This window comes from Notamacropus eugenii, chromosome 2 (assembly GCF_028372415.1).
Source record: "Notamacropus eugenii isolate mMacEug1 chromosome 2, mMacEug1.pri_v2, whole genome shotgun sequence".
In the NCBI taxonomy this organism is placed as follows: Eukaryota; Metazoa; Chordata; class Mammalia; order Diprotodontia; family Macropodidae; genus Notamacropus; species Notamacropus eugenii.
In genome coordinates, this window is record NC_092873.1 from 68,263,899 (window position 1) to 68,283,792 (window position 19,894).

Consider the following 19,894-nt stretch of genomic DNA (forward strand, 5'->3'; position numbering starts at 1 on the left):
TGGGGGATATATCAAGCGGAAGCATGTAGTAGGTGTATCAGGAAGCTGTATGCCCTGTATGACCCAGCCAAGAGGGAGGCTGGGGAGGGCCTCGGAGTTCGGGAATAACTTTTAAAGCTTGATTTTGTTTCTATAGAGCGTGGCTATGTTACCACACACCACCACTGCAGTTGTGCAATAAACTTATTTTTTATCTTCACCCCTCCTGAATCTGAATGAATTATTTTTCACAGGTGAAATCCTACCTTCTCCAGGAAGCCTTTCCCAGCCCCTCCTAATTGTGGCACCTTCCCTCAGTTTATCCTGTGTAGAAAACGATGCTTTTACATAATGGTTTGCATGTTGTCTCCCACTGGATGAGGAGTACTTCAAGGGTACCACCTTTCTCTTGCCTTTCTCTGTATGCCCAACTCTTAGCACACGGTGTCTGGCACACAGTAGGCACTTAAAAAGTGTTTACCAGTGGGCTGACTCATCCCTTGGCACCAGTCACAAAAAAGCCTATTTTCTTCATAGATTTAGTGTGAAATAGCTCTACAGTGATAAAAATCAAATTCACTGTCTTTAAGGGACATGCTAAAGAAATGAGTAGCTCGAACCTTCCATATTAATGATCATAAAACATGAATTACAAACAAATGAGACCACTGAAGACCAGCTGCTTACAACCCTCCCACCACTGCAGGCAGCTAAAGTTCACCTCACACCTTAGAGAGGACACTTAAGATTCCAAGAAAACCTGGATGAGAAGAAATGTGGTGTGGGGGGTGGGAGTGGTGCTGAGAGGAAGTCCAGCGCTTCCCTCCTCCTGTCCCCACCTTCTACTTACATGGATTAGCTCCATCAGCCACGATCAGCATCCGCAGAGAGCTCAGACTGACGTCCCTCTGATCTCGCTGGGCCAGGAGAGACCAGTGCATGTCTCGGGATTTGACCAATGCCACCCGGGCTGCCCAAGACAGGAGAGAGCGTCAGGAGACACGGGGAAACAGCAAGGACTGCGGGAGCACACACACATAGAGCACGCACGTGCACACTTTGGAGTTAGTATCAAGATCCAATCAACAAGTTAAGAGGTCTTAGAATAATTCAGACCAGAAGTGGATGAAAATGAGGCATTCATTTGGGAATCCCCATCTTAAGCAGAACTCAAGAAAATGCTCTTCAAATGCAACAGGCAGAATTTCAGCCACAACAACAGAGCTGGATGGAGGCTGGGGTCACAAGGTCATCCCATCGGCTGCCAGTTCTGCTGGGCATGGAAAAACCAGGCTGGCAACGACTCAACTCCAACTCCACAGAAAAATACTCAGTCCCTCACTCTGGATATTTTTTAAGGTGGCTGTTTGAAAGGATCAACCCAGAGAGGGTATAATTACCTTTATATGAGCACACTTTCTGTATCCACGAAAGGGGGTTCACTTTCATGAGGGCATAAGGAATACTGACAACGTGCATTCGGTTCATGACACTCTGAAAAAACCCAAAGCATTTATTTATTTGGGGCCTATGGTAATTATCACCCAAGAACACAACAGGCATCATCACATGCACAGGAAGGGAAAGTGGGTGTGTCTTGACATAATTCCAGGCATGTTGCTCAAAGCCCTCACTCCACAACCAAGACACTGCATGCTACCAGACAGAGGGGCCAACTTTTGTTTCTTTCTAGGAAGCGATCAGTAAGCCTTATTCCAAAATGCAGATTTACTGGGCAACACTCACAGTCAGCACTCCATGCCATAGGCCGGCATCCCTTTTGAAGTCCAGCACGTTAGTTAAAGTCTCCGCTGAAATCAAAAAGAGAGCGTTAAAAGAATGTGGTTCAACATCCTGCCAAAGCCCTGAACATTTCCGGGAGAATCCCTGTATACAACTGGTTGTCGGCAAACTTGGACACAGGCCCCCATGTTCCCAGAGAGCACACTCCAATAACTCAAGATGGCGGGCCCAAACTTGGCTTCCAGAGCTCTTGATAATGGGCACTCAGTTAAATAGCTGATGGGTTCTGGGGCTCCTGCTCCATGATGGCTGCCTTCTGTTGGAAACACCAGCCAACATCCTCACCCTTCAATCTAGAGCCTCTCATTGGCCAGTACCCAAAGCATTCAGGACCAGTCCACATTTATGAACTGAAGCAAAGTCAGTCAACCCTTTGTTAAGCTCCAAATCTGTGCCACATGCTATATTGGGCCTTGGTGACACAGAGACAAAGAACTGAGCCAGCTCTTGGCCTCCAGGGGCATCTGTTCTCCTGGGAGCTGATAGGAAGCCAGTGGAGACTCTCAAGAAAGGCTTTCTCCACCACTCTGCCAACATCGAGGCAAAGTCTACAGAACTCTCTTGCTCCAGCAGCGGTACCTGCCCCCAGAAGGGTACGCTGCACTCCCAAGGAAGCTCAATCACCATGGCCTGGTTCTGGCCTGTCCTCTCATGACACACGGTCTACACTGAGTGCCTGAGCCAACCAGCTGAGCAGGCAAAGCCAGCGATCCTCACCTGCCACAGGTGCCAGCTGTGGGCAGAGGTAGACTCGGATCCTGGATCTTTCATGATGATGATGGTGACAGCTAGGCACTGTGCCAGGCCCTGCGCTAAACATTTTACTATTCATTTCTCATTTGATCCTCACAACAACTTTGGGAAGCTGGGGCTGCTATTATCCCCATATTAAAGATGAGGAAAGTGAGGCAGGCAGCAGTTAAGGGACTTGTCCAGGGTCACAGCGGTTACGTGCCTAATGCTAAGGGTCTTGGATCTTGCTGATTCTAGGCTCAGGGTTCTATCCACTGCACCACCTACCTGCAAGGAAACCAGCTAACATAACAAAAATAATGATAATTATTAAAAATTAAAAAAAATAATAGCAAGGCTACTGTGTGCCAGGCACTGTGCTAAGCTCTTTATACTTATTATGTCGTTTGGTCCTGACGTCTCTGGGAGACAGGGGATATTATTAAACCTCTTTTACAGCTGAGAAAACTGAGGCAGACAGAGGTCGTTTGTCCAGGGCCACAGAGCCGCTAAGTGTCTAAGGCAAGATCTGAACCCAGGTCTTCCTGACCCCATACCTTGTGCCACCCTGCCTCAGCTGCTGTGGAGTTTTGCTAGCTCAAAGACTAGGCCTCTAGCCATCAGGCCTTGGAAGGTATGACCCAGGGCTTCAGAGGCATGGAGTCTGGCTTGGGAATCCCTGGGTGGCCTTTGCCCTGGCTAGCCTTCCCTTCTTTCTATTTATATTTTGAGCTTCTCTCCCTTCAAAGCCCAAAGTACTTTCATCTTGGTATCTCTAGGTCCTCCCAGAGAGTGTCGTATACAGCAAGTGCTTGAGTAATGTTGGGTGAATTTAACTCCACACTGCCAGGGTGTGTGCCTTGCTCCCTGAAGGCCCAGTTGCTTTCCATGGCTCAGAGGCACCACACCCAACTTGGCATTTTGCCCTGTCCAGGCCAGGACAGGACCAGGTCTACGTAGGCACATGCAGGCACACAGCAAACATTTTCTCAAACTTTTCTCTCTGCACTTAGGGGTTTTCAACTGTAGGCCAAACCTGAGAGAGTACCGTCAAGTCCTTTCTTCTACAAGCAGCCCCCACAGGCACTCCTTTTGGGTTCTGTGCCCTTCTCTAAGAGTGTGTCATCCATCCCACCATCCCCAGCAGGGAAAGCGGCACTGCCCAGACCTGCCAACAAGTACCACCAAGTCACCTAACTGAATCCCAGGCCGCTCAGAGAGCCAAGCAAAGCCTTATGCCTTTCTTCCTGCAGGTACATAAGGAGCCACAGACCCTGGCCTGACCTTGTGCCTTTCTCTGGCCACCCATCCCCCAGGCCTGGAACGTTTTCCTCCCTTACCACTGCTGGCTTCTTTCAAGGCCTGGGCAAAATCCCACCTTGTCCAAGAAGCCTTTGCCAGTTCCCATCACCCCCTGTGCCTTTCCCCCACCAATCCTGCCTGTATTTGGCTTGCACACTGTCTCCCCCATCAGACTAAGAGCCTTACAAGAGCAGGAAATGCCTTATGCTTCTTTCTTTGTGCCCTCATGCCTGGTACATAGGAGGGGCTTTATAAATGTGTGCTGCCTTAACCCTGTTTTGTTTAGGAAGACACAGGTGACCTGTTTCCTAAGTGACATAGTAGGGAGGAGAGAATCAGGTACAAAAACATAGGGCTGGATCAATGGTTCATCAAGACCATGAGAACAGCAAGGTATATGGGGAAAAGTGACCCATGGGCTTAAGGCAACAAGTACCCAAGTACAGAATGAGTCAGTAGGCAGATATAGCGCTGTCCAGTGACCCAAGGCAGTTTCAGGCATTCTTAAAAGAGTCGTGACTCACTTTGATGGATTTCCAAAAGCAATTATTGGTACTGTATGAAGCAGAGAAAAAGACACAGGCCTGCCCTTCAGCAGCTTATCTTCTAGCTGAAAGCCCAGTGTCTGGACCTTGGGAGTTAGGGGTCCTGCTCGCCTCAGCCAAGGCCAGCTACCACTTCCTGCAAGGGGTCTAGGTGGCTTGCTTATCATGTTGTCTTTTAAGAAAAGCATTTACAAGCTTGGTGCACAGTCAGCAAGGGCACCAAGGTTGGGGACAAGGTTAATGTAAGGAGTCAGTAATGCTCAGCCAATGGAGGACAAGACTCTGCTAGGGACGTGATCTTTGCAGGTCTGCGGGCCAGGGAGGAAGTCAACACATTTTTGGTCACTGAAGAGAGGGGTAGATCTAATGGGGAGGGATGTGGAGGAGGTTGATTCTAGTTCCAAATGAGGGCTCTCCTCCCAGCCCTTATGGGGCTAGCTAAGGCCCAGCCTGCCGGGCAATCCCAGTGGTTATGGAGCAGATAACTTACCTTCTGAGTAACCACAGGCTTGGGTTAACGCATGACACTGGGCCAACATGGAGGCATGAGATACAGTAATCCCCACAGTGCTGCCCTCTTTGCTCGTCTTATACTGGAAAAGAATATTTCAGGAAAACATTATGTGATCCTTTCACATGCAAGTAACCACACAGCCTTCACTAGAACTTTACAGATAAGATAAGACCTGTCCTCCATGCTTCATGGAGAATGTGGTAGCTCACTTCAGAACAAAGATAAAAGTGGTAGGTCGATAAGCTAAGAACTTGGCCAGGGGTGTTTCCATTACAAATACAAATTTTCGTGGACTGACTGAGGATCTGAGGAGGTTTGGGTCGTCTAAGACAGCAAGATGACAAAAAAAATCACTGAACTCCAAATAATCTTGGCTTGGACACTACAAGGTCACTGGCTTTAGTAATATAATCACAAAAAAAGAAAAGCTCAGTATGCCGTGATGTCATTAATTCTCCATGAACCATAAGCCAAGACAAAGTGTTTTTACCTCAATGTATGCAGTTTCAGCACTGGCATCTCGCACTGGGGGATGCCAGTCCTTGGACGGTTTTGCCAAATGCTTCCCATCTATCACAAACCAAACAAGGCGAGGCCAGCCTTCAAAAGAAAGCAAAAAGGGGCAATGGGAATCAAATGGAAGGCGATGTTATTCAATTGGTACCCCCAAAGACACCCACATCCACTGGGGCTGAAGGGAAGATTAGGATAGTTTCTTGGCTTCACTCAAAGGGGAGCCGAGTGATTGCCCCAGAGCAGTGACCTGGTACCTTTGAATGTAGCCACTTCTCCCGTTGGTGCCTTGGGCAAGCCCTTCTGACAAGCATCTGTGGTCAGGGCCAGCGTCACTCCACAGCTGCCTAAGAGAAAGCCGATCTGTTGGCTCCCAGCATCCTAAAGAACACACAAAACACTTGGTGAGCTTTATGATGAACAAATGAGTAACAAGAGTAACATAAGTTAGACAGGGGGTCTGATGTCATTGATGACCCTTCCCTCGACAGAGGCCTTGTGGGTGTGGGGCTCTCAGACCATGTCCTGGCCCTGACAGGCAAGCTCAGAGAACCACTCTCTGTTCTTCAGATAATGGGGGCCAATCCATGGTCCCCTAAAAATGGAAAGGACTGCAATGTAAAAACAAGGTAGAAAAAGGATGAAAGCACAGAGTGGGGCCTAGGTCTGCATCTGCACATTGCAAGGGGGAAAGGGAAGGAGGATCACCAAAGCCCGATCATGTCTACAGTCAGCAGGGTCGCTCTTCCCCCGTGACTCCCCCAGCGCTGGAGGCTCCAAACAGTGGAGCCTGGCAATCTCCAGGCCTTCCCATTCCCTGTGGTGAAGTTGCTCTGGGTGCTGGCCCCTCTTACACAGAGGGTGAACACCTCAGGAGCAGATACTGTATTCACCATCCTGTCTCCACCCCCAGGACACAGCCCACGCCTGGGACCACTCAAGGCTTCTCCATTCATTCCTTGCAGCTGAACCACACATCAGTGCTTTTTCTGTAAAGGGAGAAGCTGGTGTGTTGGAGGAGGGAATGGCCAGTTGTCCTTCCAAGAAGCGTTGTGAATCCACAGTCTCAGAGAGTGGGAAGATGCTCCCCCTGCCCCAGGAAGCTCAGACAAGGCTGATTGGGGGTGGGGGGGAGGGTCCTGAAACCAAGGACTAAGAAGGAAGAGTCCTCTTGAGGCAGAAATGAGGCAGAGAGCCTCCTGACCATCATAAAAGCAATGGCGGGCTTGTGTTTCCAGTGAAGGCACCGAAGAACCCAGGTTGTGGGACACAAGTCCGGGTGGGATTTCCTTCCTTGTGGCCTACCAAGGCACAGCATTTGGAAGATTATTGCAGTGGACAAGGGCTAAGGAGATAGTGCCTGGAAGGGAGTTTTGGATCTGGGGCCAGAGCTAACAGCATCAGACTAATGTCCACTCTCCTGGCTTGAGGGCAAATGAATCTAATAACCTCACAAAGCCAACCAAGCCAGCTTAAAACTGAACCAGAATGGGGAGGGTTAAAGCTGTCTACACAGCCCACGAGATCAGAAGCAGAGAGATACCCCGAATTTTAAGAAAAGCACCAAAAGCAATAAAAACCACAGCCTCCACCAGAGAATGTGAGCCCACAGGCACAGCAGAGATGTGGAAGGATGGGCCCCACGCCTGGACGATGGCTCTGGACAGACAAGACAGAGAGCAGGCAAGGGGGCCCACATAGCATTCACAGGCTAGGACGTGGGGCTGGAGTGACAAAGGAAGCTTTTTGTTATCATGAACCTGACAAATGCTTCCTCTAGGCAGCCAGATGTGCACAGAGTGCTGGTCTGGGCCTGGCATGGGGAATACAATATGAGAAGCCCTTATTAAGCGCCTCCCAGGATGGCCATGATTTTTTTTTTTAAAGCCTGGACACCACATTTCAAGAAATCATAAAAGGAAACTTCCCAGGTCAATTAGAACCAAAGGAAAAAGTGAAGTAAGAAAGATTTCACTTATCACCTCCTTAAAGAAGCCCCCAAGAAGAAGTCCCAGGAAGGTTGTCGCCTGAACCCAGATCTAAGGAGCACTCCAGATGCCAAAGAGGCACAGTCAGGATCACTCAGGGCCTAGAGAAGATCCAAGTGTTCCAAAAGGCACAAGAGTCAGTCAGGTAGGTGTCTGAAATGGCTGCAGAAAAAAGTCTAACACAAGAGGTGAAGGTGTGTTCGAGGAGGTGGGAGAAGCTGTGTGACTGCTCAGGCTGTCATCGGTGTAGCTGCACTGCTGTTGTCCAGCCTTCCCCTGGATTGGGACAATTGTTTCCTACTACCACCTGACAGGTGCTTTTTCAGATACACCCGAGTAAGGTGAGAATTAATAGTGATCAACGCAAGGTTTTACACGTGGGTCCATGCCAGCAGAGGCCTGGCTAGAGGGTTGTCTGTCTGAAAAAAAGATCAGGGCTTGTGGCGGAAACTAGGCATAGACCCATGCCTGACACCATACACAAGAATAAAATCCAAATGAGTACACAATCTAGGTATAAAGATTGATACTATGGACAAACTGGTGGACCAAGGAATAGTGTATTTATCAGATTTATGGAGAAGGGAAGAAATTTTGACTAAAGAAGAGATAGAAAGCACTATGAAGTGCAAGATGGATAATTTTGATTACATTAAACTGAAAAGTTTTTGCACAACCAAACCATGCAACCAAAATTCAGAGGGATGTAGAAAATTGGGAAAGAATTTTTACAGCTAAAGTCAGGGATAAAGGCCTCATTTATAGAATATGTAGAGAACTGAGTCAAATGTACAAAATACAAGTCATTCCCCAATTGATAAATGGTCAAAGGATACGAACAGGCAATTTTCAGAGGAAGAAATTAAAGGTATCTATAATCATATGAAAAAATGCTCTAAATCACTTTTGATTACAGAGACGCAAATCAAAACAATTCTGAGATACCACATCACACCTATAAGATTGGCAAACATGACAGAACAGGAAGATGATAAATGTTGGAGAGGATGTGGGAGAGTTAGAAACACTAATTCATTGTTGGTGGAGCTGTGAGCTGATCCAACCATTCTGGAGAGCAATTTGGAAGTATGCCCAAAGGGCTACAAAAATATGCATACCCTTTGACCCAGCAATATCGCTTCTAGGGCTGTATCCCCAAGAGATCACAAAAATGGGAAAGGGTCCCACATATACAAAATATTTATAGCAGCTGTCTTTGTGGTGGCCAAAAACTGGAAATCAAGGGGATGCCCATCAACTGGGGAATGGCTGAACAAATCATGGTATATGAACATAATGGAGTACTATTGCACTATAAGAAGTGATGAATGGGAAGACTTCAGAGAGGCCTGGAAGGACTTATATGAACTGATGCTGAGCAAAAGGAGCAGAACCAGGAGAACTTTGTGCACAGCAATGACCACAGCGTGTGAGAGTTTTTTCTGGCAGACTTGGATCTTCATGGCAATGCAAGGACAAAAAAAATTCCCATTGATCTTCTAAGGCAAAATGCCTTCCACATCCAGAGAAAGAACTATGGAATTCAATTGCAGAATATAGCAGATCATGTGTGTGTGTGGTGTGTGTGTGTGTGTGTGTGTGTGTGTGTGTGTGTGTGTGTGTGTGTATCATGTTTTGGTTTGTTATACAATTTCTCCCATTCATTATAATTCTTCTACACAGCATGACTACAGTGAAAATGTATTTAATAGGAATGTATGTGTAGATCCTATATAAAATTGTATGCCATCTTGGGGAGGTAAGGGAAAAAAATCTAAATTATATGGTAGTGATTGTAGAATACTAAAAATAAATAAAATTAATATTATTTAAAAAAAAAGAAAATAATATAATAATGTAGTTAGAGAACCCTAGAGAAATAACTAAAAATTACTTAAAACAACGTTTTCAAAGTTGTAGAATATACAACAAATTAATCATCCACCTGTCTATATATTATCAGCAAAACCCAATGGGAAGAAATAAAAAAGAAATTCCACTTAAAATAACTATGGAATTTAGACAGTACTTGGAAATCTACCTACAAAGATACACAAAAGAACTATGTCAATACAATTGTGAAACACTTTATGAATGAAATAATTTGAGAGCTATTAACCGCTCATGAATAAGCTGAGTCAAAATAGTAAAAACAACAACACTAATTAAAAAAAAGATCAGAGCCTTCTGTTGGGTGGGCTGTGAGTTCAGTGACTTTGGGAAAGGGGGGCTTTGAGAGAGGTCCAGCTCACAGCACTTGCTCAGATCATGTCTGCAAGCAGCCCTTGCTATGAAGGATGCCAGTGATAAACAGGGGAGCCCCCAAGGCCACATCATGGGAGCCTAGCTGAAGAAGCTGGGGTAAACAGAAGCAAAGGACCGGTGCTGACAGGGCCAGGAATCAAACTCAGACTCCTGCTGACTTCTGGTCTATGGATTCCCCCGCAGGCTGGAAGATCCCAGACCAAAGATGTGACCCACCTGCCCCTCCTACGGCACTGAGCAGCAGCACAGAAAAGGCACAGAAACACCAACAGCCAGGGCAGGAAGAAACACTGGTCAAGTGGGCAAGAGATGCTCCCCCAACACAAAATCTCAGCTCTCTGAGGGTAAGGTGAGGCTCGCTTTTGTCTCTGGATCCCCACGCTCAGTAAAGGGATGCTTTGTGAATGGAACGATAAAGGGACTAGCAGTCACAAAGACACAGTGGCTGAGGGTCTTCGCTGCAGGGCAGGGGAAGGCGGGCTGCTCCAGCACTGAGAGCTCCCTCCTTGGACCAAAGGGCAGCTGCCTTGGTTCGTTATGTCTGCTGCTGTGAATGCTCTCACCGAGATGGAGGTGCCCAGCCCCAGGGGCTCTCCTCTGGGTCCTCCCCAAAGCCTGCCCTGTGACCCACAGGATGGAGCAGCCTGCCTTTCCCTGATGACACCCTTTCCTCCTCTTCTGCTTCAGACTTCCTTCCCTGGCCTCTCTTGCTCCCTGCCACGGGCCTCACAGTCAGGTGAGACACAGGGAGGACCAGGCCTAAACCAGGGCTCTTCTGGTCAGGTGCACACAGTCCCGCCCTCTGGAATGTGAGGAAGCCAGGCCAATGTTCCAGCCACCAAAAGGAGGGAAGATCATGACTAGGGAGCATGGTCTTTGGGGCCAAGAAGTCTGGGAGTCTTAAGGCAGACACTGTCCCCACAAAGACTGCTCCCTGCCTGTGCCCAAAGGACGCCCTCCACTGGGCAGTGGTCCATTCCAAGGCTTACCTTTCTCGTTAATGGCACTTCTATTGGCACAGGGATCAGTTCGGCCAGGAGACACCCATAAAATGCCACCATGAACATCACAGGGTCACTGTTGGGGAAGACGAGAGCCACCTAGAATTAAGAACAAGGTGGGGAGGAAGAGGTGAAAAATGCTTTTGTTTTTCAAAGTAAAATCTTCAAGTGAAAAGTCTGGCCCAAAGCCAACCAAACTCCCTGCCCAGAGAAGGTCCCCACCTTCTTCAGCTGAGTGGCCCGTTCCGAGGTCATCTCTCTACAAGGTGGGGACTGGCAGTGAATGCCCAGGCCTGGAGAGTTATATCACCAGCTCAAACAGCCTGGGGAAAGCTGAGGTAGGGATCCTGGGGGCCAGGATTTATTTAGATAAAAGGGAAAAAATGAATGAAAATGGTGCTGAATAGCAGCACCCATTAAGAGAGAGGGAAGAGTGGGTGTCCAAATGTAGAGCAGGGAAGGATGCTCGAATTGAGCACAGGGATGGCCAGGCTGTGGGGCACAAGGGGCTGAGGCTGCAGCTTCTTTTCTCCTCTTACATAGCCTCTTTTACTAAAACACCCACATCCAAAATGTTTCTCTGAACACCAAGCACCACAGCAGAAATGTTTTTCATAAATGGCTGCCATTGGGAGCTGCAAACAGACTGAATGTGTACCAGATACACAGTCAGAAGCAGACTGGCAGGCCAACAGATAAGAGCTCTGGGGATGTGGTGAGAGGCCTGGCTCTGTCACAGGCAGCTTCAGGATCCTGAGCAGATGGAACCCCTCCTGGAGAGTATATAATGGGGACACTTGGTTCTCCCTGTGCCCCAGGTCAAGAAGGGGTCCAAGCCACATAGGTCACTCTTAGCACCTCTGTTAAATAGAACATGCTGGGCATCTGATGGGTCTTATGCTGAGTTTGCTGAACAGAGAGCCTGACAACCTTGTGTTAAACTGAATTAAGTCTCCCTGTTGTATCCAATACTGAAGAGCTGTGAAGACCCAGACGGAGAGCCCTGGCATCCTTCACTGATGGAGGCTGGGTAAGCACCAGCCGGCTGAGCATCCACCAGGAAGAAATGTGGCTCGCTAGACCTTGGACACAGACCTGCATGGACTGACCACTTCTACAGCCATGCTAGTGTGGACAAAGGCAAATGAGAAAAGGAAGAGGATGAGGTAGGGTGGGGGAAGGTGTGGAAGGTAGCCACCATGGCTTGCCCCTCCAGATGCCTTCAAAGGCTTCCCACCGCTGTCCTTAGAACGAAAACCTCAGCTGGCCAAAGTCATGACCTTTAGACTTTCCCCCTGCCCTGGACAGCAGCTCTCCCACTGAACATTGACAACTCACCCCCCCCCCACTCCCCTCGCTGGGTCAACAACTTTCCCCTTGCCTCCCCCCTCCCCAGAGACTCTTCCTCCTGGGCAGCAACGCTTCCTGAGCCAGAGGAACTCCCCTTGGTGACTTACCCGGTCTCCAGGTTTAAGCAGGGGCTCATTCTTATTGGTGAGCTTGTTAAGGAGGGTGTAGGCTAGCTTCACACTTCGACTCCAAAGTTTGCCTAAAATCACAATGAAAGCACATAGCACATATGACAAAAGTCAGTCAATATGGTAAGGGAACACTAAGGGAATCAGTGATGGGCAAGGACAGAGATGTGTTCTTGAGTCCATGAATGCTTCCCTGGCATTGGTCACATTCTACTGTGGGAGGGGCTTCCTGGGCCATCCAGGCACTCCTTCTGGCCTCTCAGAGTAGCACAGGGGCCTTTTCTGGCCACTTGCAGGGAAATGGGGGGTCCAGGACCAACAGAGCACCAGGCCTTTCCACTGGGGACAGCTCAAAGAAATGTGTTTGCAAGAAGGGCATGAGATTGCGTGCACAGGTACTCCATACTTAGTGGGACCTTATTGATTTACACGCCAAGGACCACGGGATTTTCTCATCTCACTCACAGCTGAAGCCTTCCAAGTGCATGGAAGTTCCTGGACACTGTTCATTTGATAAATGGTCAGAGAAGAGGCAGTTGAGTGTCTCAATGTATGGACAGCGCTGGGCCTGGAGTCAATAAGACCTGCGTTCAAATCTGGCCTCAGATTTTTAGCTGTATGACCCTGGGCAAGTCACTTCACCTGTCTGCCTCAGTTTCCTCCCCTATAAAATGGGAGTTGTAACAGCCCCCTCCCCCAAGGTTGAGGCACCAATGATATCTCTATAAAGTGCCTGGCACACAGTAGGTGCTCTATAAGTGCTGGTTTACAAACATCAGGTCTACCCCCTCCACTGGTCTAAGGGCCCACAGAAGTTGGCTGGGAAGGAGAGGCTCTCCCTCCCTTCTCTCCTGGCAAACCCTGGGCTCCCCCTCCCCAAATGTCCTCTGTCTACCCTTGAATTTCTCAGTCTCCCTTTGGTCAGCTTAAGGCACCACTGAAGATCTGTTTTGCTTAGTGCAAGGTGGGCAGGAGATGAGGTACTTGGTACCTGAGAGGTGAGGGAGGAGGCCTGGAAGGAGCTATGACCAGGAAAACACAGAGATCTGGCTTCTGTTTCCCTCTGCTTCCCTTGAGTCTTCCTCAGTCCACAAGAACCACTTATTCTGGCTTCCTTCCTCAATTAAAATGCATGAACCCCTCAAACCTCCCCCCCAATCTTTCCAACTGGAGGAAGGGAAAGAGCGCCTGTCATGAGATGCCAATGACCAAGTAGAGCCTAAAACATGGCCCTCTGGGGCCAACCACAGGAGTTTGTGTTTGAAAAAGTCCTGCTTGGCTTGGTACTTACCATAAGTGAGGGTGTAGACAGCTTTTCCAGTTGTATCCAAGGCCGTGAGACAGGGGGCCTTTGGCTGGGTCGTGCCCCACTGCTGCAGGGCTGCTAAGAGGGATGGAGGCCAGTTGGAAATCACAGCTAATGGCTCCCCTTGGAGCACGGTCATCTGACTTCCCTCTGGCTTGGGCTGATTGGGATCTGGCTGGTGGACTGCAAAGAGAAGGCCACCCTTCAGTAGAGTCCTAAGCTAACACCTCTGTACTCAAGGATTTATACTCCCCCATCTCCCCTCCTACCACCTTTACTGAGAGCTATCAGATCATCTGAAAATTCCTCCAAGAATTTTGGAGGAATTCTTTAAACTAATTCAAGAACTACAAGAAATCAGGGTATTACTAACTCAAAATTTGAAAAGAAATGAAAATAAGACCCATCCCTATGACCTGCCCACCAAGGCTCAGGAGGATAACCTTCAGGGGGCATCTAAAGCAACCCCAGGAAGAGCTTGGCCTGGCCTTTCTCAGCATCTGCTCAAGAACAGGTTCTGTTTCTTTGGGGATTACCCCCCCTCCACTTTGAGCCCCTTTTCCTGGACAGCCTGGAGGACATGAAGTCACCATGGATCCGGAACGCTGTCGGCACCCCAGAACCACAGGGAGGGGGCCTCCATTGGGAAGGGACTGATTATGCAGTTGTCCATATTTTTAAAAATCCTCTTGGAAACGGCGGCTTGGAGAAAGGTCTGGTATTTCCACTGACTGGGGTCTAGGATGATTGTGACGGAAGCAGCAAGGAGCAGGGGACAGAGAGACAGCCTCGGCAGCCAGAAAGACCTGGCTTTGAGTCTTGCCCTAACCCGCCCTGGGCCTGGCCTCTGAGTGAATTTCAGAACCTCAAGGAACCCTCCCTGACTCCACCTGACAGATAAGGTGCCATCTGGCCTTGAGGTGAGGCCTTCCTGTCCCCGTGAAAGCATAAGGGTCAGTCCCGGCCCTTCTCCTGTTCCAGGATAGCCCACCAAGGACTCACCAGTCAGCAACAATGAAGTATAAGTGAGAGCCAAGAGATGAATGTAAGAAGAGAGGCCTGCCATTGTTGGGGGCCCAGGCAGAAGTCAGCAAGCATTTCTTAATGCCTCCTACAGGACAGGTGCTGTGCAAGGCCCTTTACAAATTATCTCCTTTGAGACCCCAGGAAAGTGCCTTGAGTGTGGGGCTCTGTACCCACACCTCCCTGAGCCTCACATACCCAAGAGCAAGAGGAGGTGGGGTTTGTTCCTGGGGAAGCCAAGCAGAGGCTGTCCAGCCCACCCCAGTGTCTCTGATCACAAGGGGCCACCTCCTGCTCACACCTGGCCTGAGCGCTCTGGGACCAGGCCTTGGAGGTGCACCTCTCTCAGTGTACTTAGTGGTCACTGTGTGTGTGTGGGGGGAGAGTATGTGCATGTGTGTGTATAGAGTGGGGGGAGTATGGATGTGTGTATGGTTTGTCCTGGGGGTCTATGTATGGTTTGGGGGGAGGGGTGGGCTCTGTTACTGCAGCTAACTCTGCTCTGACAAAGGCCACTAAGTAAGGAGCACTTCACAGCCTGTGTCCAAAGAGGGGATAAAAGTAGGATGGGGCAAACGCATTAATTAGGGAGCCCAGGCAACAGCAGGTAAAGCTGGATTAGGTTAAGAGCAAAGAAAGAGAAGAAGAAAGATTTAAAAAAGTACTGAGAAAGGGTGGGAGCCGCTGGGAAGTGAAGGCTTAATGTCCTAGGAAGAGCACAGCTCCCTGAGTGGCCCCCCGCACCCTCCCACCTTGGTGGCCACCCAGGCTAAGACCCACATCCTCGGGGGCCATTTCTGTGTCACTAAGAAGCAAGCACTCTCCCTCAGGGGCACTGGGCAGTGCAGCCTGGCAAAGCCTGCAGGTGCATGGAACAGAGTTCTGGCAGGCCTGGAGCTGGGGGAAGCCTGGTATGGATCTCCCTTTCCCTCACCAGGCCTCCAGCGTGGAGGTGAGGCCCCACCTTAGGGGGCAATGGTACCACTGCCCCCAGACCACAGTCATGGGCTCAGCCAGCTTTACAGCCATGGCCCAAGAGCAAGACCCCAGGAATCTGGCAGCGCAGGCCAGCCTGGAGGGCTCCACTCTAAACCCACTGGGTACCAGAAAGGAAAGCTGAAGGTGACAAAGAGCAGGCTTTCAGGCTTTCCACGCTGTGTTCAGCTCTGTTTACCCGAAAAAGCTCCTGCCCCCAGGGCTTTGTACCTCCAGGAAAAAAGAAATGTTTTTAAATAAACACAACAGAAAAGGCTCTGCCCCGTACTTCCTCTGGCTGCTCCTGCCCTATAGGCCCCATCCTCCTCAGGGGGAGGCCACTCCCACAGCCCAGGGCCCAAGGCCAAGCACTGGCTATTACCTTCCAACAGTTCTTCAAAATCATCCACAAAGAATTCCTTCAAGGGAGGGCGCTTTGGTCTCTTTAAGGTATTTAAAAGCTGCTGAATTTTCGAAGACACTCGGCTATTCACTGGGACTCCTACCACAATTAAGAAGTAGAGGAGGGGGTTACAAGAGGTGTGGCCTGGCCGCCTTCAGTGGTGGTCACACCCACCCTAGGACCACAGATGGGGCTTCTGAAAAGAGCCAAAAGGTCTTTGGAGCCCCCAAGAGTAAGCTGGGAGCTGGGCTTGGCCTCCAAAAGCACCATCTCTGTAAAATGAGAAGATGGCTTTCCCTGATTTCTGTCACTTTAACCAGGCTTCACCAATAGCCTCCCAAGTGTCCATGAAAACGTGACTCCCAGTAGGACTGACTAAGCCTCGCTCAGGTTAGCGACAAGGTCCCAAGGCCCAGGATCACTCAGACTCTTGCCAGTTGCATAAACCAGGAGTTCATGGGTGAATCCCACTGTTCTCTGGGTGGAACAATGATATGGAAACAAAGTCCCAGTTTGGCAGGAGACTAAAGCTATCTGTCACCATGAGATAAGAAGCCGCCTGTAAGCCGAGGGGAGCACTGGGCACCTGGGGTTGCTGGGTTTCTGTTCACAGGACATGGATGGGATCACAAAAGCCAAGGCCTCCCAGCATCTGACCTTCCCAGGACCTCAGCCACCTCCCAAGGCCCATCCCTGATGCCAGGCTGAAACCCCAGGGACGTTTACCATCAGCAGTCTCCAATATACTGCTGCTATAGCCTCGAGGGACCCCTCTCACGGAGGCAACCTGGGGGCGCTCATGGAGGGGCAGTTCTACAAGGCCAGTGGTCACATCAGGTGGTGCAGGATGGTTATCTGTAAGGGGAAAAGAAAGATGAAAAGAAATGCAGCTCCCTCTCCACTAGAGACCTCATCTCTCCTTCAGGAATCCAGGTCAGAGCCTCTCGTTTCCATCCTTGACACCATCCCCATCTGTGACACTGTCCCCATTCATGACACCGTCATCGTCCATGACACCATCATCATCCATGACACCATTTCTAAACTGTGCTCAGCTCATCATAGTTCTTCTAAAACAGATTTAACCAAACTAACAAGTTTTCCTGGGGGGGTGGAGAGGAGCAGGGGGAGGTGGGGGTGGAGGTAGAGAGCACAAAGAGTAGACAGCTTGATTCTATGGATACCTGAGAACAAATGACTGTGGGGTGGATGAGATCAAGGAGGACCCTGGAGTTCCTTGGGCCCCCAGCTCGGTTGTGAGGCCAGATATGTGAGCACCTTGCCTAAGACCACTCAGGAAAGTGAGGAGAGAAGCACCCTGATGTCCCAGCTCCCTGTGGGAGCACTCTGGGCACATGGGACAGCCCCCAGATGATGAGATCACACATGGTGAAAGCAAGCATACCCTGATCCTAGAAAAGAACCAGGAAGCTGTGGGGCATGGAGCAGTCTCCTGCTGCTGACTTATTCTGGAAGAACCTGCTTCAGTCTCCTCAAAGCTGAGCACAAGGAAAAGACAACTCAGGTGAAAATGGAGGGTTCTGATCCAGAATCCTAGCGTTCCTTGTCTCTTTGACTCACTGGTTCTTCCGTCTCCATGGGGCCTACATGGAGCACAAACCCAAAGAGATGGAACAGCTGATCAGAAGACACTGGTGTGAAAATGCCTAACTGAGCAGCAGAGTCTGAGACAGACCTAGAGGAGACAGTCACCTGGGCACCAGGCAGGAGGCAAGCTCTTCCCAAGATGCTTTTCAAAGACAAAGCCTTGGAGGGTTATCAGCTGTGTCTCTACCTGCCCCATGCCCCGGCTAACTTTTCAAGTCCTCTGGAACCCCACATCTGCCCACCAAACTTGCCAGAGTCCATTCAAAGTCCTTTCTTATGAGAAACAGGCTACACAGATCACTGAGAAAGAAAGAACTATGCAAAAACCTCACTAAGGTCCCCCTGAAAATCCCCCATGGTCAGGGCTGACCTGACCAGCCAGAAGCAAGGGCAGGAAGACCCAGGGCTGGCACAGCCAAGGTCTCTCTGACCTTGCCAGGAACAGGGCCATGGTCCTGGAGAGGGAGTGCTCTGGACCACAGGGCTATCTGGTCCTTCTGCAGTTTGCTGGCCAAAGTAGAAAGAAACAGAAAGTTAGAGGGAATAGACAGAAACATCTTCCTAATTCCTCATTTCCCATCCTCAGGTACCTTTGCAGACCAGACCTCTGGAGTTACACAGTTCTTAGGTTTCTTGAAACTGGCAGGCAGATACTAATGGCATTTTAAAATGGATATTTCAAGGCCATTTTGTCAGTCAAAAACAAGTCAGAAACACTGCAAAAGGCAGTGAGAATCATAGACTGTGGGATTTTACCCAGATGCAAACAGATGGTACATAAAAGTCATCATTACGCTGCCAAGCTGGAGAAGCACGTTGGGCCTCCCTCCCTCTCTCCTCTCCCCTCTCCCCATATAGCATTAGCAGCACAATGCACAAAGAGGACAGGTGGCTCCACTGGCATGTCACCGGACAAGGATGTGGAGTCCAGAACCATTCCTTGCTGCTGGGGTGGCCTCAGACAAGTGGCTGCCATGCTCCGGGCTGCTGGCCTGGCTAGTCCCTTCCCGCTCTCAGTCAGCTAGACCCCTGCCATCTCTCACATGCTCCAGGCTCCCATCCTCTCTCTAGTCTCCTGCCACTGTCTCTGCTCTCCAATGCAAGCATCCTTCACACAGTGGCCAAATCATCTTCCTAATGCAGATGCCCTATTTCAAAGGCTCTGGAGTGGGTCCTGTGGGCAGACACTGCCCCAAGGGGTAGAGGCTGCACCAGAAAGGAGAAGGCCCCTGACCCAAGAGGCTCTAAGCAGAAGCCCAATGTCTACCTGCTGGATGCAATGTCATGGATATGGGGACACTAGGCTAAGTATGGCATAAACCAGAGGCCTCCAAGCTTCCTTCCTCAGAGTCTACCTGCTTCTAAGAGAGAGCGTAGTACCAAAGGCCCTTGACTGTTCCAGTTAAGCTCTGCTGATGGCTGATCCCTAAGTAAGCCTCCTTGTCCCGGGCTGCACCCCAGGCCTGGAGGGCCCTCTACCCTCCCCAGTTCTGCCCTTCCAAAGCCCAGCCCCCTTCTTAAGAAGACTTGCTGAGCCAGGAAGTGCCTCCATCAAACCCATTTTGTGCAGGTGGTCCTTCCCTCTCAGAACATAAGTACCAACATAAACCAGGTTGGAAGAGAGACCTGAACACAGTAAGTACCTAATAAATGTTTACTGGATTGAATGAACAAATTACACTATTTTAAAGCTCTAAGGATTGATGGAACATAAGGGGAAAAAATGAGCAAGAGAAAGCTGCTAGAAACCTGGGAAGACATAAAGCATTTCTATTGATTCTCAGTGCTCAGGGTTAATGTGGCCACCCAGGCTCAGGCCAGGGGGCAAAGGAACCTGAAAAGATGAGGATTTTCCCTCCAGGAACAGTTCTGCTTCTCCTCCCCTATACCCAACATCTCTTCTCCTTGTCCCCCAATCTGTGATTTCTTAACTGATGACTGCTAAAGATGGCCCTTCCTGAGAAGGGCCAAGGAGCCATAAAAGGAGAGGCTGGTGCACATGGACTCACTGACCATCATCTACATAGCCTTTGTCTCCACAGTCCCCAGATGTCTAAGCCCTGGCTGCTACCAATCAGGTAAGGAAACAGGTTCACAAAATAAGCCTGGTCCAGAGGCAGTGCTCCCTGAGCCAAGGTGGCCACCACTGTGGCCAATGGCCAATGGATGGCAGCTCTGAACAAGCCCCTCACCCCCTAAGGCCTAGAAAGACTCACCAATGAGCCATTTGGAGTGAGGCTGGCGGCCTGGGGAATCCCTCCCTCCTGCTCTCCTTCAGGGAGGAGACTTCCTGATGTTCCCTGGAACTGGGAAGCAAAAGAGGAGCATCCAGTGGAAATCAACTGGAGGATTCTCTTGGAAACAGAAAAAGGCTTCCCTTCAGAAAGCAAAGTGCTACAGCACCATGATGGCCAGCAAGGAAAACCATGGGGGGAGAGTGTGGCCACCTCAAAATACTG

The 19,894-nt window shown here is 49.7% G+C and overlaps 1 protein-coding gene across 6 annotated transcripts in view; it reads right to left on the reverse strand.

Moving 5' to 3' along the window:
* DIP2A (disco interacting protein 2 homolog A) overlaps positions 1 to 19,894 on the reverse strand; it is a 111,630-nt gene that overhangs the window by 35,402 nt on the left and 56,334 nt on the right. For all 6 annotated transcript variants that reach the window (XR_011974025.1, XR_011974024.1, XM_072640777.1 and 3 more), the window contains 11 exons: positions 16,554 to 16,682; positions 15,807 to 15,926; positions 13,412 to 13,609; positions 12,100 to 12,191; positions 10,631 to 10,741; positions 5,646 to 5,769; positions 5,366 to 5,475; positions 4,852 to 4,954; positions 1,726 to 1,790; positions 1,380 to 1,473; positions 830 to 949 (listed from right to left, as the gene is read on the reverse strand). Coding sequence is in view for 4 of the 6 variants with exons in the window: in XM_072640777.1 (XP_072496878.1) it covers positions 830 to 949; positions 1,380 to 1,473; positions 1,726 to 1,790; positions 4,852 to 4,954; positions 5,366 to 5,475; positions 5,646 to 5,769; positions 10,631 to 10,741; positions 12,100 to 12,191; positions 13,412 to 13,609; positions 15,807 to 15,926; positions 16,554 to 16,682 (1,266 nt within the window). In the remaining 2 variants the exon portion in view is untranslated. The remainder of the gene's footprint in view (positions 1 to 829; positions 950 to 1,379; positions 1,474 to 1,725; positions 1,791 to 4,851; positions 4,955 to 5,365; positions 5,476 to 5,645; positions 5,770 to 10,630; positions 10,742 to 12,099; positions 12,192 to 13,411; positions 13,610 to 15,806; positions 15,927 to 16,553; positions 16,683 to 19,894) is intronic.